The sequence below is a fragment of the Megalobrama amblycephala genome, linkage group LG4, assembly GCF_018812025.1.
Source record: "Megalobrama amblycephala isolate DHTTF-2021 linkage group LG4, ASM1881202v1, whole genome shotgun sequence".
NCBI lineage: Eukaryota > Metazoa > Chordata > Actinopteri > Cypriniformes > Xenocyprididae > Megalobrama > Megalobrama amblycephala.
In genome coordinates this window covers 6099985-6119134 of record NC_063047.1, presented here as the reverse complement: position 1 = coordinate 6119134, position 19150 = coordinate 6099985, and the positions used below count along the sequence as shown (strand labels likewise).

General features: G+C 36.5%; 1 protein-coding gene across 4 annotated transcripts in view; it reads right to left on the bottom strand.

Moving 5' to 3' along the window:
- rxfp2l (relaxin family peptide receptor 2, like) overlaps positions 1-19034 on the bottom strand; it is a 53923-nt gene extending 34889 nt beyond the window's left edge. The window contains exons 1-3 of one of the 4 annotated variants that reach the window (XM_048187025.1): positions 18757-19034; positions 10213-10341; positions 9934-10005 (exon numbers count right to left, since the gene is read on the bottom strand). In XM_048187025.1, coding sequence (XP_048042982.1) covers positions 9934-10005; positions 10213-10341; positions 18757-18934 — 379 coding nt within the window. In that variant the 5' untranslated portion in view covers positions 18935-19034. Of the gene's footprint in view, positions 1-9933; positions 10006-10212; positions 10342-10502; positions 11679-12329; positions 12476-18756 lie in introns of those variants that run through there. The other 3 variants (XM_048187026.1, XM_048187027.1, XM_048187028.1) reach the window with 3 other exon arrangements.
- Positions 19035-19150: the final 116 nt, after the last annotated feature.

The window sequence follows — 19150 nt, the reverse complement described above, 5'->3', positions numbered from 1 at the left end:
TTATACAGACTGCAAGTGTTTAAAAAATGAAAATGCGACGGCTCTTGTCTCCGTGAATACAGTAAGAAACAATGGTAACTTTTTAACCACATTTAACAGTACATTAGCAACATGCTAACGAAACATTTAGAAAGACAATTTACAAATATCACTAAAAATATCATGATATCATGGATCATGTCAGTTATTATTGCTCCATCTGCCATTTTTCACTATTGTCTTTGCTTGCTTACCTAGTCTGATGATTCAGCTGTGCACATCCAGACCTGTAATCCCTTTCATAATGTTGGGAACATGGGCTGGCATATGCAAATATTGGGGGCGTACATATTAATGATCCCGACTGTTACGTAACAGTCGGTGTTATGTTGAGATTCGCCTGTTTTTCGGAGGTCTTTTAAACAAATGAGATTTATATAAGAAGGAGGAAACAATGGAGTTTGAGACTCACTGTATGTCATTTCCATGTACTGAACTCTTGTTATTCAACTATGTCAAGGTAAATTCAATTTTTGAATCTAGGGCACCTTTAATGTATTAAACTGCTCTGGTTGTATTCTTGTTCAGTTAAAAAAAAAAAAAAAAACTGCATCACACTCATTTTAAATAGTTAGTTCACCCAAAAATGAAAATGATCTCATGATTTACTCACCCTTAAGCCATTCTAGGTGTATATGACAATCTTCTTTCAGATGAATACAGTCAGAGTTATATTAAATGCAATGTCCTGGCTCCTCCAAGCTTTATAATGGCAGTAATTAGAGGATGAGATTTTGTGGTTGCACTTTTTTTGGGCTTCAAATTTTGAAGCCCAAAAAAGTGCAACCATCCATCATAAAAGATAACCACGTGGCTCAAGGGTTTAATAAAGGCCTTCTGAAGCAAAGTGATGCATTTGTGTGAGAAAAATATCCATATTTAAAACTTTAAAAACTAAAATAACTAGCTTCTGACAGATGGAAACACAGAGGATAGATCAAAACAAAACACCCGCCATAAATTAGAAGTCTAAAACGAGAATTTTTAAAGAGAAATGTTGGAGGATTTCGATATAAGAGAAGAGGAGCTTGAGTTTGTTGCCTAGCCCTATTTGTTTGAACCGTGAGAGGTATCAAAGCTTACGCTACTCGCTTCAGGCGTTACTCTTTTGGCGTAAGTCGATAAGCGTATTTTCATTTTTGGGTAAACTATCCCTTTAACTTTTTATTCTTGTTATTTTTTGCTTATCCCGCAAAATAAATTAAGTACATTAACATAAAAGAGCGAGGGGGGGGGGGGGGGGGGCTCAATGCTGTTTTATTGTTTTAATTAATATGTTTAACAAAAATGAAAATTCTACCTCTGAACAACTCATCAAAAACACAATATTTTCAATGTGGCCACCAGAACAAAGAAAAATCATTCATTGCAAAAACATTGCTACAGTCAGTCTTCTTCTCACATATTGTTTGTCCATTATGGTTCATAAAGTTTGACAGAGAAGGTAGTTTCACCTCTTTCAGCCCACTCAACACATTTGAGACATCTACAGCTTAATCCCCAAGTGAGTTTGAAAATCTCTTTCTGACACATTCAGGCTCTGAGACAACTGGGTCTGTCTCACCTAATCTAAGCTTGATAGTCAGAAAGGGCATCAACAGTTTTCCTGTGGGGGTTCATGTACTCTTATGTGTTTGTTTGGGGCTGAAAAAAAAGAAAGAAGCATAATATATAATACAAATGAACGATTCACAAATCGTATTTAATAGTTAATCTGTGAATTTGGCTGATCTGAATGTAGCAGTTTACAACTGATTCATTGATCTCAAATTACTGTTTTTCCTGATTCAAAATGAAGCAAGAATCAGAAGTAACATGATTCTTAGAGCTAAAGAAAGCTGACTCATAATGATTCATAATCATTTCGGACCTATGCTTTCTTCTTAAAATAGGCATTTTGAGCAGGATAATGGAGTATATCAACTAACCAGCTAAATAAATGACTAGTAAACAATAATTTTGCCACTTGAGTGAACTTGTGAATGAGATTTCAAAGTAAAGTACAACGGGGCTAAAGGCACACCTTAAAGGTCCCGTTCTTCGTGATCCCATGTTTCAAACTTTAGTTAGTGTGTAATGTTGTTGTTAGAGTATAAATAAAATCTGTAAAATTTTAAAGCTCAAAGTTCAATGCCAAGTGAGATATTTTATTAACAGAAGTCGCCTACATCGAACGGCCAGTTTGGACTACATCCCTCTACTTCCTTCTTTAATGACGTCACTAAAACAGTTTTTTGACTAACCTCCGCCCACAGGAATACACAAGAGTTGCGTTTGTAGAGTGTGTTTGTCGCCATGTCGTCGAAACGCTGTTATTTTCATCCTGCAGTCCAATCACCGGGTCTGATTCCGGCTCAAATTGATAGGGTAAAATTAAAGACATGTTTACAATAACACTGAGCGCGTGCATCTCCACGTTATGGTAAGAGGTGTGACTTTTCCGGGCACGGTGCGCTCAGAGCCATAGAGCGCTAAGCTGCTGTTGAATCACAACACAGGAACCGCTGGCACAATCAGAACTCGTTACGTATTTCTGAAGGAGGGACTTCATAGAACAAGGAAGTCATCAGCCCGTTTTTATGACAGTGGAAACAGCGGTATACAGATAAGTAAATTATGTGGAAAATACTGTGTTTTTTTACACGCGAAACATGAACACATGTTATATTGCACACTATAAACACAATCAAAGCTTCAAAAAACCATGTAAAACGGGACCTTTAAGAAAAAATGTGCTTTTCACTATTCTCAAAGTATATGATTGCAGAAAAAATATATGTTTGTATTGGACATTGATGGAGCAACATATTTTGTGTGACAAAAATCAAGTGGTTAATTTTGTTTAAAAATCTTATAAATGTATGAGGTGGTGAGGGGGGCCTTTTACCCCTCACATGGGGTAAAAGGCCCCCCAGCATGGGGTAAAAGGCACACAGTATTTATACAAATACTTTAGCTAAAATAATATGTTTTTATTAATGACTAGGTTAATTCTTGTTCAAAAGAAAAACTTTAGCAAAGTTTGTACTATTTTCTGTTTATTTTGATAAATAAAAGAATACATTTTTGTTCAGTAAATATACTGTCATTAAAATAGGCCTAAGTGATATTTATTTTTATATATAAAATATAAAAGTAGATTTTAAAAATACAGAAATACAGAAACAAAATAAATTTTAAAAAGTAAAGATTCTGAAAGCAATGAAGGAGATCCCATAATAGCCTGTTTAATATCTGGAATAATTTGCAGTAGTAACCAGTAGTAATAATACTGGAATAATTTCCAGTAGTAACAATAAATTTTATTTTATTATGATATGATTAATATATTTTAAATATGGGTATTATCTCTAATATGGTTACCCAGTTTGATATATGATATTTGCTATGTGAATCTAACCATGTTATGTCAAGAAATGGAAAAGTCAGACTATTCATTATCATGTTAATTATTGTGCCTTTTGTCCCAACAGCAGGGGCGCTTTTTACCCCAAATACCATACTTTTACATATTCTTCCGTTATTGAAATATTGTTGCTTGAATTACCTTGAACAAAACTGAAAATCATTAAAAAGACCTTTGTCTGAAAATACAAACATTCATTTAATGCATTCTTATTTGCTACTTAAATCAACAACATTAAAAAAAAAAAAAAAAAAACATCAAACTACCTCAGAATCATTGCTTTGCTGCCCACGATCACGTCAAGGATCAGACAAATTTGCACGTACATTTTGAAAAAAGGATGTTTAGGAAAGTGCTGCGGCAAGTTTTTATGCCATCTAGTGGTTTAGAGGAAAATAAAATCAAAGGCGCCTTTTACCCCGTTGTACTACTAATACTTTTAATGAAGTATTATTTTAGGGTATCTGTACTTTAACTCAAGTACAATATTTGTGTACTTTATCCACCACTGCCCCCAACCTGCTCAAAGTCTACCATCATTGTTCCAGTGAAAGTTTTATAACTGAAATTTCCCCTGTGGCAATCATTTCCATTGCTATGAAGTGCTTTGAGCAGCAGGTCATGGAATATATCACAGCCTCTATCCCAGCTATTCTGGACCTTCACCAAAACACCTACAGAAATAACCACTCAACCAAGAATGCCTTATCAACCGCTATCCATCTCAAATGCAGTCACCTGGAAAATAAAGGAAGCATTGATTTCAATTCAGCTTTCAAAACAATCTTACACCACATCCTAATCAGCAAACTTCACATAGGAACTTTTCATCCCATCCGATGCTCCGCAGGGCTTGTAGAGAGTGACAAACTCACTATCTGGCCTATGAAGGTTGTTTTGGGGCTGACAGGAAAGCCTTGAAAAGGATAGTAAAAACTGGTCAGTACATCACTATGGCCTGCCTTCCACCATCGGGAAAGACCACATTTATCTTTCAGACCCGAGGCTAAGGAACATATATGGGAGCATTTTCTTGCTACTGGGAGTAAGACTTCATCAACCCTGCATGTCATACCTGTACAGACCACATAAATTGCACATATGTTGCATCATGTGTTGCACTAGCCATTTAATAATTAATAATCTACCTCAATGATCTACACTAACTCAACCTCTAAATTGTGATGATTATTGTACTAATTCACTCTGTCATCATTAAAGGATGTTGCAGGTTTTGCTTAATTTGTCTAATGTTATAGTCTATATTTACTGTCCCTTGTGTATTTATTGTCTGCAACATTGTGCTACTGTAAATAGCTTTTCTTTGTTTTGTATGTGTCCCTGCAAAGAATAAAAAGATCATAAAATTAGCTTTGACAGAGAACATTTTGGGAACCCCAACCTGAACATTTCCACCAATCTCCATTGTCAACAAAACTCTGCTGCTAGGATCCTGACATGGAGTCAAGAGAAAAGAACACATCACACCAATTCTGAAGTCTTTGCACTGACATACTGACATGGTCTGGCCCCTCAGTATCTGTCTGCACTTTTAACGTTATATACACCCAAGCTGGTCTACTGGCTGTCCCACAGACACATTTGCGATCTGTATGGGACAGGGCTTCCTATGCTCCTAGACTTTAGAACGCACTCCTCTCTAATATTAGAGATGCACAGAATCGATGTATTTTTAAATCTTATTTAAAAACTCAATTTTTGAGGTTGTCTCCATTTGCTTTTAATGAAACATCAAACATCATTTCAAACATCTTTGAAATCAACATGCATGTAGACAAACAGAGATAGAGGCATGAATATAGTGTTTTTTAATGAAAGCTGCACTACAGGACTTTGTTCTCTCTATCACCATCTGTGGTTGAAACATAAAATTGCAGGGGGTTTTCAGTCACTTTTGCTTCAGAACTCTCGACGCGACTCAACTAAAAATATGAACAATATTGTAGGCTTGCAATATTTGTAGTCGTGAACTGGGTTAAGGCATGAACACTGTAAAAACAGATACATTTGACCTTTGTTTTAATATTTTCTCTACAATACGCTTAAAACAGCAGTACAGTTATGACCAACTTCTTCAGAAATCAGTCAGCTATTTACAGAATAGTGTTGTGAGCAGTATCAAACCCCTGGGAGCCTACGTAGGACAGCTTCCTCCTGAAAGCAGCAGCAGTCTATCACTAACCATTATACCCAAAGCTCTAGAGACATGCATAACAAGGAGGAAATCCCGTTAAGTGCTGCATAACATCTGCGGTTAGATAGACCGCCTCTGACAAGCCCAACCAGCCATCCACCTACAGTATGTGACAGTTTTGCTGTTCTACTGAATAACTGTATAAACCGGGGTTTTCAAACTGGAGTCTGAGGGCATATGATTTTTTTGCACACACACTTTTATGAGAATAAATCATATGGTTGATCCCAGTGCTGCTTATTCTCTAGAAAATAGTTGTCTGCACCTGCCGGTGTCTTCAGTGATAGGTGATGGTGGGGGGCAAGCGGCAAGCTTATAATAAGTATATTTCCCTTGTAAGTATATGTTGCCACCATCACCCTATTCTCCCATCGATCTCTAAAAGCTTTCTTGGATGTTTCCTCAGTCATGCTGGGTAATAATGCCACTAAGTTCGTGCCATTAAGGTCAGTTACACCAGCCCTCTTGGCAGCCAACTGTAATTTGTGTAAACTGAGAGGTAGACAGAAAGCAAACACTTTGCTGACTTCATTCAGCTTATAGGTGGGCTAAGAACCTTTCAGTTAAATGGCTTCACTTGGTTAACAGAAAGCAGAATTTAAATTTAAGGAAGAAAGTTGTGCAGAAATGTTCTGATTCTCATCTATAATGGAGCTGCCCTGCACAGAATAGCACAAATCAGTATGTATGACCTTCCTGGTGACTTCGTTTAGCCCAGTCTGTTTGCAGTCTGTTGAGAGAACGTGTCAGATCATCAGACTCCGAGATGGCTGTCCCCAAGCAAAACTTGTGCTTTGCTCCCACAATAAAACAAACCTTCCACCCTCGGGCCCTGTCCTTTTCTATACTCTGCACTGCAGTAATACCTTTTGCATGAAGACTAGATACTCAAGATGAGTATTTGCTTCTGCGGAGAGCTGCAGAAGGTCTTCGCATTTGCCCTCTGCTCGTACTCACACAGTTCTAATATGACCCTGTCTCTCAACGGAGGGAAGACAGCAAAGAGCCATGCTCTGGTGTGCCTTTTAAGCCTGGCCTATATTAACATACAAATATATTTACATATTTTGGAAAGCCATTACTGATGCACAGTCATGTACTGTACTTACTTTTAATTTCACCGTTACAGTGAAACATTTAGTTGAACTTATTGTTCTTTAACATTAGCTTTAGTTGAAGTTAACTTTATATTGTAGGTCTGTTTAACACATTTTTATTTTTTACAATCAAACAATAATTGGCAGACCCCCTGCTGAAGATCCCTGCTTTAAAGCAAGTTAATTCACTCGGTGGCCATCTCAGTGACACCTCCAGGCAGCTTTTTTAATTGTAACTGATGTTCTGAGTTGTTCAAAGAGTTTGTAAGGATGCTGATTGTTAGAAGGCAGTTGTCTGACTCTGACATGGCAACCGGGAACATGGTTTGTGTAACATTAGCAACACATTATTAACTGTTTGATAATGTAGTCAAGCAAAAGGCTAATCATATTAATTACCATTATGTGTCCGATGTTGTATAAAGAGCGATACAGTTGTGCAGCGTTTCCCTCAGTAAGTTGACCAAGTGGATCTCTGTGCTGCGTGAGCGAGTGGAGGCGGGGCTAATTTGCATATTCATAGATCCACATATAATAAATGAGGCAAGGGTGTTACATTCAAGCTATTTCAAGGCATGAAGATTTTTTTTTCACAGGAAAAAACATTTAAATGTGTAATTTTGGTGATCAAAGATGAGTTTTAAGCTAGGGATACAATTATTGACTACAGGGGGACTTTAAAAATGGGTGCCCAATCCTGTTCCTGGAGATCTACCTTCCTGCAAAATTCAGCTCCAGCCCTAATCAAACACAATTGAACCAGCTAATTAAGATCTTAAAGGGATAGTTCACCCAAACATGAAAATTTGATGTTTATCTGCTTACCCCTAGTGCATCCAAGATTGTTTCTTCAGTAGAACACAAATGATGATTTTTAACTCCAACTGTTGTGGTCTGTCAGTCGTATAATGCATGTCAATAGGTACTCCATCTATAAGAGTAAAAAAAAACATGCACAGAAAAATACAAATGAAACCCTGCGGCTCGTGACGACACATTGATGTCCTAAGACACGAAACGATCGGTTTGTGCGAGAAACTGAACAGTATTTATATAATTTTTTACCTCTAAAACACCACTATGTCCAACTGCCCTGCGCATCCAGTAAATGAGGTCTGAATGCGCTCTGACAACGGAAGTGATCTCTCACACTCATTGAAGCAAAGCGCGAGAGATCACTTCTGTCAGCAGAATGCATTTTCTGACCTCACTAACCGGATGCACAGGGCAGTTGGACATAGTGGTGTTTTAGAGGTAAAAAATGATATAAATACTGTTCAGTTTTTCGCACAAACCGATCGTTTCGTGTCTTAGGACATCAATGTGTCGTCACGAGCCGCAGGGTTTCATTTGGATTTGTCTGTGCATGTTTTTTTTGACTCTTATAGATGGAGTACCTATTGACACGCACAGACAGGTGTGTTGGATCAGGGTTGGTCTGAACTCTGCAGGTAGATCTCCAGGAACTGGATTGGGCACACCTGAATACACTACTGTGCAAAGTTTAGGATCTGTAAGATTTTTTTTAATGTTTCCCAAACAAGTCCCTTATGCTCACCAAGCCTACATTTATTTGATGAAAAATCTAGTAAAAACAGTAATATTGTGAAAAATTGTTACAATTTAAAATAACTGCTGTCCATTTTAATTGTGATATATGATACTTTTTTCTTTGACGAATAAAAAAGTTCAAAAGAACAACATTTATTATAGCTTTTTTGAAACATTATTAATGTCTTTACTGACACTTTTGTTCTTTCAAGAAAAATAAAAAGGATTTTGAGCATCCCCATGACCACCCACTGAAATACAGTCTATATGACTGTCACTATGTGTGAAATAGAAGTAATGTTTCACCATTGCCCCTCTGCGGTTTATTATAGTCAGCAAAACGCATTAAATAATACTGTATGAGATATCAAGTTTCAATTTCTCTCTCCCTCTTTTCCTTCCCACCCTTTCATCTCAGCAAATGTATCTTTTTGGTGAGTTTCTAATTTAGGCCAATTTGCTTAGAAGTTTTTATAATCAAATCAGAAGTGTGACAGATTGGTTTGTTGCAGAGTTTAAAACAGTTTGTTGTTTGCAGTTTAGAAAACACACTGATCTTCAGAAGTGAGACAATGAAGCGTATCAAATATATTCACCAAGCTGAACACATTGCCTCCCTGTGTCCTTCTTTCTGTCACTCAAAGATGAAAGAGGGACAACAACTCCATGAGTTCTTGAAGCTTTAAGAGTCATAGTTAGCCTATGTTCTATCTTATGAGAAGTGTCATATAATGTTATTTTATAAAGATATTGGAATGGTCATGCTCTGTTTTGGTTTCCTTTTCACTGTTCCCATTGCCTGAGCTCTCGTCCTTGTTTGCTACTATGGTTTCTAATTAGATTCACGCCTGTTCCTTGATTTGTTAATTATCATTACATGTGAATATAAGCCCTAATTTGGTCATCAGTTTTTAATCTGTAGATGCTTTGTTGATTCTCTGTGTTCATTGAAGTCTCTAGAATCCCGTTCCTCCTGCGTCTCATTTTTCATTAGATTAAGCTAGCGTATTTGTGAAATATATTTTTACAAATTTAAAATTAAGGCAAATGGGAAAAGGAATAAAGCATAAATTTAGAATGTTTGCTAAAATTTCACAATAGTTCTCAGGGGAAACAAGCTATAATTTTTTTTCACAATTCACATCACATTTTTTCTCGTCTTTGACTGTTCTGTTCCATAAAGGCAAAAATAAATAAAGTGAAAAAGATAAAATAAAACTTAAAGAAATTCAATTTTCATACCAAATAACACCCAATGATAAAACCACATGATATCATCCCCTGATATCTACTGATAACACCTACCAACAGCATAAATCTTCTAACACCTATTCATAAAACCCAATAACAACATTCAGTGGATCTGTTCCATCTAACCGAGTGCTGTTAAGTATTAAACCCATCTCAAATTCATGGGTTTAAAAGTGCAAAAGATATTGAAAACCCAAATCTGGCAAATAAAACAAATGATAACTTTGAACAGAAAGCCACACTCACACCTCAAGATCATAGAGAAACACTGTGCAAGATTTAACACAACATAATTAGCCTTTAATGTCTTTGTTTACCCTGTAAACAATTTGCAAACACAGAGAAAAAGAGAAAGTGGAAGAGAAAATACTCACTGCACTCTTTAGACTCCTGGACCCTTGTTTTCATGAATGCATCAAACAGATGGGGCCAACCACTGTTATCCACTACAACACACACAGATATTTTGATAATGCCATTTATACATTTGCAGTATTCATATTTCTAAATGCATATGTGTGTGTTTATGGCAATACAATGTGCCAATGGCTGCACATTTGCATTAGTGTGTGTGTTTGTGACTGCATTTGAATACAACGTATTCTTTGTGTGAGAGTGCATGTGTCTTTGTGCGTTCTTGCCCGCAGTCTTACCGCAGTTCTCTTCATCCGCTCCATTAGGACAGTCCTGCTGCCCGTTGCAGTGCTGAGGTTGAGGCAAACACACCGACAGATTCCCACACGGAAACTGACCCAATGGACACATATCAGAACCTGAAGAATCTACATGCACACAAACACATGCATGCACTGAAACAAGGTAATGCCAAAGTCTGCTCAGATACCAGTTTAAGTTTTGACTGTTAAATGAAGTATATTCCTGTCAAAAAAGTAATACAAAGCAGCATAAAAAAACATAATATCTAATAAATAAATATAATTACCATGAAAATCTGAGAATATGCCTTTCAGAAATGATCAAATCCACCTGAGAGCTGCATCTCAAACAGCCCTGCTTTCCTTGTTTTTGACTTTTAAATCTTGCCTGTTGTGAAGTAATGTGCTTTTTTTTTGGTTTTATTTTCACCATCCAATTCTTCTAATATATATATATTTTTTGGTTTTGTGGATGTGGCATATGAGTGATACATTAGTATACCCATATTTTTAGGGAAAATCTGCACATTTAAAAGATTAAAATGTTAAAGTGACAATTCTTTTTTTATGTAATATGGCAGTGTTTATAATGAATGGTTGATCTTTTTTTTTTTTTAAATGGACCCTTTTCACATTTCCGTGGTTCTCAGAAGCGGAAGTTGTCATAGTTGGGTAAACTTATAAGTATAGCAGTGAATGGGAGATTAAATATATCAAATATATATATTTTTTGCATTTGCTCTAATAGCTAAAGAAAAAATCTGCAATAGTATTTCCATATTTCCCTCATAATCTTTAATCTAAATAACTTCCCCTCCCTCTTGCAGCAACATCTCTTTTATTTTCTGATGATGTTTTTGGCGCAAAGGCGGAACAAACTCATGACAACCTCAATCACTCACATGAGATTGCAGCAATTGCAAACCACAACGATCCAGTCAGTTCCTAAAATCAATGCCTGACCTTCATTTTTTTCTTGTTTGAGAAGCCATTTCACTTGGATATGCATCACAACATGGAAGGAAAGACAATCGAACTTCTGTTTCATGCCGACTCACAAAACAGTCATCACAGCCAAAACATCACTCATGCTTTAAAGCTGCACTATGTACATTTTTGTGTTCAAATTTTACAAAAAATGATATAATAGCAAGTACATCATGAATCAATTTTCCAAACTATGTTCTGAATCACTACGGTACACCTATAAGTGTTTATTTTCAGACTATTTTAGACTGGTCATGTCTGCACCGCTACAGAGCAGCCTAGTACCTGCGTGACTCATAATGTACAGAAACAGAGAAGTAGCTCCGGCTACAATATTCTTCCGCAAGACGCATGCAGTTTTGTTTATTAACAGCTAAAACGCAAACAGCTCAATAGTGTTGCTTTAATGTGCAGTAATGATGCCAAACTGAAATGTGTGCTAATGTTGTTGTCATCCCTTTTGGTACTCTTCTGGAGGTCAGAGTTCATGATGCAGGTAGGTCACGTGACTGATGGAAGACTTGTTGGTTTGAGGTAACCCTGCCACCACTCGCGTGACCTCTCAGCCTCATGACAGCATCGAAGTGTATATCTGTCAGGCACACATGGAGGCAGGCAGGTAAGTGAAAACAAGTTCTTTATTTACAGACTGAGGCACAGATCTGGCAGAGGAGATAACAGGTAAGTAGAGATACTAAAGCACATTGGAAATGGAACTGGAATAATGACCACAATGTCTTTCTTGCAGGAATGGAGGGAAGCAGGCACCGTAGACACCAACTACGTTTACATGGACAGCAGTAATCCGATATTAATACGATTAAGACAATACTCTGATTAAGAAAGTACCATGTAAACAGCGATAGTTTATTACCTTAATCCGACTAAAGTCATACTCGTAGTAAACACAAATCGAATTAAGACAAGTGGAGTATTCCTATTTTAGTCGCGTTATTGGAGTGCATTATAGACATGTACACACCTTAAACACACTATTAACGTCATGTGGGAGTTTTCGCCGCATTTTGCCACAGGGCACATAATACACACACGGCAGTGGTCAACCGTTTGACGGCAAACAAGAGGGCAAGCTTCAAACAAGAAGCCGCAAATCAAATTCCTCTCACCTCATCTCTCATCCAGTAGGCCTACCTCTGAGTTTGTCGCGGTGGCATGAATGAAAGTTGCCGAATTAGAGTACAGGAGGCCTGTTGCTGGAGAATTTGTATCCGTTGTCTATTTACAGAGCCCCACACGAGAGGTAAAATAAATAGTAGCCCCTAGCCTAGGCTAAATCGATTTACGAACGATTTATGAATTTATAAATCGATGGAACGAATTAGTAAATCGTGCGCACAACTTATTTTTTTCTTGCATGTCATGTGCGGGGCTCCGTATCTATTGCATGTCAAATAATTAACTGCACTTGAAGCTTTCGTAAGATTAAAAATAAAACACCCAAAACTGATACGTGAAATTCTGTAGAGAACGTCTGACGGCGTGCCGTGGGGACGTAATGACGTTTGCCATTAATTGATTTTTGTTCTATAGCATGTATAACGGGAACACTAAAGGAATGTTCTAAAAGCTACTCATGTAAAAATCTTAATCATAATATTGTCTTATTCAGAATAAGGCCAATGATTAGATTACTGCTGTCCATGTAAACGTAACTGTGATATCCATAGATGAGACCAGACAATTTGGTGGAGTTAACATGGGGCTTATGTAGTGGTGTGCTGATGAGAGTTAACAATTGTGATAGCTTGCAGGTGCAGGTGATTGGTGAGTGAGTGCAGGTGAGGAACCAGAGGGATGCTGGGAAATGGAGTCCGGGGAAGGTGAGACAGACGGTGACTGTGACAATGTCTGATGGCATAACACCACACTGCAGCAATGATGTAACGCCTTGGAATGTAAGGTTTGAAGAAGCATGAAATTTTACCTTTTATAAAAAAACATTTTCGATATGTGATAGGCTAACTCTTTACATTTAAACCTCAGATACACAGTCCCTGCCAATAAACAGGCTTCAAACCAGTGGTACAATATCTGATGCTTTCAGTATTAAAGTAACAACAGCGAGTCTACCGGCCAGGATTACTGTATATTGAAAATAAAATTAAAAAGCTCTTGAACTACAAGAAGCAAGGAAAATTTATGTAGTTTTTCTGTAAAGCTCTCAAAGATTTTGTAAAGCTCTCCAAAAAAAATTGATTCTGCATACAAAGCCTAGTGCTCTGCAGGTATACCCAGCCAGATTTTTGTATTTGGACTGAGAAGATCTATTGAAGCAACTGGGCGATTAAACAGCATTGGGCTCACAGGTTTATATGGAATATTTCCATTGAAAAGTGTGCAACTGCAGCTGGAGTACAATATAAGATTTTCTGTCCGTTTGTGACTGAAAAACATGAACTTGTCTGGATTACATCAGATTGTGGGGGAATTATTTTTAATTACTTTTATATTTAAATGAATTTATGAGAATTGATTCAATAAAAATGAAAAGTTATCAAGTAATGAATCATTTTAAGTCATGGAGGTTTTGCTGAGAATGATTGATTCAAGTCACCTTTATTTATATAGTGCTTTTTACAATGTAGATTGTGTCAAAGCAGCTTTACATTGATATCTGGTACATTATTTTGGCTGCACAGCAGCTCTTAAAGAATAGTGTCAATGCAGGCAGATCAAAGCACTGTTGAATAACAAATGTCAAGTTAAATGTCAAGTGTCCCCAACTAAGCAAGCCAAAGGCGACAGCGGCAAGGAACCCAAACTCCAACAGGTGCCATCAGGTGGCAAACAAGTGGCAAATAGGTGTTACAGCGTTTTCATTATATGGCAAAAAAATAAAATAAATAATAATAATATTAATTGTATAAATAGAATTTTTCAGTATTGAAAAAGCATTTAGATGGTTTGTAGTTTTTGCTTGCATATTTATCTCTTCATTCACTAATTCACATTTCTGACACTGTGAGTCAATAAAAAATTCAAATAGTCACAATCAATCAATAATCAATAGTCATAATCAATTCGAATAGTCATAGTCAATAAGATCCTTTTTACCTCACAATACATTTGTTATACCATAGAGGACCTTAGTGTCCCTCTCCTCATGGCCCAGAATTAGACAACGTTCAAGGTTGTATCCCCCTGACATCATAGAAAACATTGGCATCTTCGTTTGCTTTCATTCTCACAGAAACCTTCTGTCATTGCCCATCCAGCATTCCTCATTCTGCTTTTCATCTACACCATGTTCCAGTCAATGGACTCTCTCTCTTTCTGCCTGCAGGAAGAATATAAAGCAGTGGTTGGTCTAACCTGAAGCCCTGGGGAGCTGCTGTCATGTAGCACAGACACCTCTACACATCCCCATCAAATCTGAGGGTCAGCTGAAATCCTCATTCTCTCTCTCCATTATGCACACACACAAACACTTGAATAATCCTCTTGTATGCCTTCCCGATACACTCAGAGCTCTGGCATTCTTATCGGATGGTGAGTCAATCACGTAGATGATAAGTCTGTCTCCCCTGAACCACACAAAACCCAATTAGCTCACCTCTCCAGAACCTCAGCCTTCACACATGGGCTGTTCAAGCTCTTTCCCTCTTGAAATCTCTTAACACTGGCAGACACAAATGCAAACACACTTGTTCACACATGCACAGTTGATCTACATAGCCAACTTTACATCAAGAATAAAAACTAAAGAATATGCGTGAGACAGAAAAAGAGGAATCTGACTTGCTGTGTGGCTCTGAAACTGAAAGGTATGTTTGTCATACACACACAGTCCAGTGGCTAAAAATCTCTAGCCTATGATATTTATCATTTTAAGGGAGATAAATTGAATTCAGTGGAACTGTTTAGACACCGTCACAAAGAATGTGGAAAAATGTGGCAATACCCTGAAAGAGACAATGTTATACCTTATCTACCCCAAAAAGGTGCACATTATTACCTTAGAGCAGGCACTATATATGAACAATTCAGGACTAAATAAGGAGTAAATAAGGTAAAACGATGCCCCTTTGAGGATATTGCCCCAGTGAACCCTAGTGAAAAAATTTTGAAATACATTCATTTTGTGCTAAGTATACTACTAATACATTTACATATTTATGTGCTAAAAACCAATTATACAATTATACTTTTGGCATACTAATCTGGTATATTTAAAGTCTGCTAAATTGGAACAACTAATTTTGTACTTAAAGCACTTTAAATGTGAGGAAGTAGTGCTTAGGTCCAACTAAAGATATTCTTATTTGATTGTGCTAAAGTGGAACTTTTGCAAGTATACTCTAGGTACACTTTAAATTTTTTGCATTTAAAGACTGATATTATACCAAGATCATACAATCCTTATTAACAGTAATGTTAAAACTCTTTTTAGGCGTACTATTAAGAAATGTTCATTGTGCAAAAAAGAAGTACTCCAGATAAAGTTAAATTATAATTTTATATCTGTAAATCTTAAGTGATATGTCAATAAATATTAAAATGGATTTGTAGTATATTTAGTATGAAATAAATGTATTTTAAATAGATTTTGTACTCCTAAATGTATAATTTTTTGCACCCCCCCCCCCCCCTGACTTTGCTATTGTATTCAGTAATATAGGCTGATATATTTAAGATGATAAATTATAGCCACATGATCATGGGTTAACTCATTCTTTCTAGCTGGCCAACCTATAGTTAAACAAAAATAAAATAAAATATTTACTCAGAACTATTCAGATTTTTTTATATAAAGCATTTTGCACACAAGCATTTTGTTTTTCTAAAAACAACTTCAATTATTGTTTTAAATTATTAGGAATCCTAAATTCATTCTTCTAGGGGATATTTCTGTTGATATCTGTTGTCATCGTGATATGTCATCTTTTAATGACACTGTCATGTATTTTAAAAATGCCTTTACTGAAAATCTTAATCAGGCACACAAATCTCAAGTGAGCTGTGGCACTTCCATTTGCCGATATTCAGTACCACACTTCAGTTTATTTCCACTCATCTCTTTCAACAGTTTGGCCTTAATATATCATATATAATATATCCATATTTAATATATCAGTTTCTTTCTTTTTTTTTTTTCCCTGCTCAATTCAACATCAGAGTTCTCCCTGGATTTAGTTTCTTTTGCCATTCAATTGCAAATGAGGTTATTTTTTGTACAACCACATTCAGTTCATGAACATACAATTCATACTCCTCTACACTATGATTATTCCTCTATTAAGAATCCATCCTACTTCAAGGCTAATTAATTCTGTTAATTGATGCTGCCATCAATTAAATGACATTCATGTGTGAGTTAGAGCATTCAAGATATATAAAAATATCTTTAGAGTGTGTTCTTCAGGTATAAGAAATGACCTCATCAAACAAGATTTCTAAGGACCAGAGAACATAAGTTGTTCTCCAAGGAAAGACTGACTCATGTTTTTTTAGAAGGTCACGTAAAACCGCAAGGAAAAAGTGAAACATCTACAGATATATTTAACATCCGTGTAATCTTTTAAAAGGAAAAATGAAGATGATAATTATGCATAGACATACTCTGGGGCTGAGGTGATATTACAATTCACAAAAAAAATAATGTACAGTATGAAAATAGATATTTATTGTAAGATCTACTAAAGATGACACTTAACGGTGTTATTAAATTATCATTGTTTTAAAAGACAAAATAAATGTAAAAAATAGGAGAAAATGAGCATGAACAAGTAAATATCCGATATTGACTGATACCAGTACATTAAAAAAATATCAGCTAATAATCAATATGGTACTGTACATATATATGCCAACCTTCTGGCATAAATATAAGAATCATTTTACTAAGCACGAACAAAACACTGCATACCAACAGAGGATCTCAACCACTATGCATGAGGTGAGAGAATCATAGTAGAATGCATATGCCCTCTAATCCTTGGGAATAGTGAATTTTGGATTCATACTTGTGTCTCTCCATGACCCAAAATATTATAGGTTATGGATCATGAGAGATGCAACAGGTCATATCACAGACTATAAAACGTGAGAATCTCTTGACAGGTGAACGAATATGGTGATGCTTTCCAACACCTTGGGGAACTTTGCAGAATGTGTTCTGTGTGTGTTCTTGCATGTGTGTGTCTGCGTTCATCAATCTTCTGACTGTCCTTAATAATTCAACACTCCCACTATCTCTCTCTCTCTCTCACACACACACACACACACACACACACACACACATTTAGCACCTGTCTTTGGAGACACTATTAGGCCACCAACTGATCTAAAACAGGTTGAATATCACATAATGACACGATGACCAAACAATTGCAGTATGTATCTATGAAAGCTACAAGGAAGCTTTTCTCACTTTACTAGCAAGACGTTGCATTTTGATGCATTGGAAAGGTCCTCGCGTCCCCTCTCACACTCAGTGGATAAAAGATGCTTTATTTTTTATTAAATGAGAGAAAATTAAATACAGTCTCCATGGTTCCATGGTTAAATGCTAAACAATTTGGTAACCCTTCCTTGAGCATGTCAGATCTCTGCAGCTGGATGCAGTCCCTATTGATCGATTGTCCATCTACACATGTACTATTGTTATCCTGTTTTCCTGAATCCCGATTGTGCAATTGTATTGTTATGTTAGTAGCACACAAGTGCTGATAATTGTTACTATGCCTTAGACTCAATTAAGGATTGATTTGGTGCAGCCTATGTCTGTATTAATACACGGTTTGGTTGTAAGTTATTGTATACTATACTAAACTTGTAAAAATTTTTATTAACCTAATTTTGTTTTTGTTTTTTTCTAAATGTGTTTATTATTTTCTGTCTGTTTTGCTGTCGTTTTGAAAATTCAATAAATAAATCATAAAAAATAAGCTACATGGAAAACTCACACTGACAAAATGCACATACTGTATCACATAATAAAACACTCCTTTACATATGTGCTGACTAGCCCTTCACAGAAGTGCTAGATAACAGGAGAACCAGCCTTCTATCAACACTTCACAAGAACGTACCTCAATTAATAGAAGCATAATGACAGGCATTAATATAAAACCTCTAATTACATTAATTAAAATGTCTGATCACGACAGGCACATCCTACTGCCTTAAGCTCATTTACATTGGAAAAAGCTCATTATCATATTTATAGTCATTTAATCACATTTATAAAACCATTCATGACATACTCATACTGATAAAGCTTCTTTCAAAAGTGCAACCCATTAAATATATTAGTGCCTCATTCAACAGATGATTCATTCTATCATTCATCTGCACATGTATTAATTTACACATTCTTTGAGCAGTTTACATCCGCCACAAACACCACAAAGACAGAACGAAAAACAGAAAGAAGCAAGCAGAGAAAATAAACGCTTGAGAGAATCTCCTGAGACCACAGACAGCCATGCAGTTACCTGTGTTCAGAATGAGAAAGCCATGTGAGATACAGTTAGAGATAAAGAGACAAGGTAAAAAAAAAAAAACAAAAAAAAAAACACAAGTGGATCTTACCTGAAAGAAAAGCAAGGGAAAAGGAGAGAGAGGAGAAGAGGAGAGGAGGAAGCATGATGCGTGGTGCTCTAAGAGACAAGTGAGTGTGTATCTCCTGAGCTGCTAGTTCCAGATCCGAGAAATAGAGAAAGAGAGAGAGAGAGAGCGCAGCTATATCCCCCAGACAGTACTTGGACATAGTCAGTGCCAAACCAGCATGATCCCTAACACACACTCACACGTGTGTGCTTGCGTAAGGAAAACCAAGTGCTCTGTCTATTATTTAATACGTCTTGTTGCAACTTTCCTGTTAAGACTTTGTAAGGCAGGGCACGGACAACAGAAATGTGTGTCTGTGCATATGTATATTTGTCAATATAAGCAGCAAAAACATTAAGGTGGGACATCTTATACG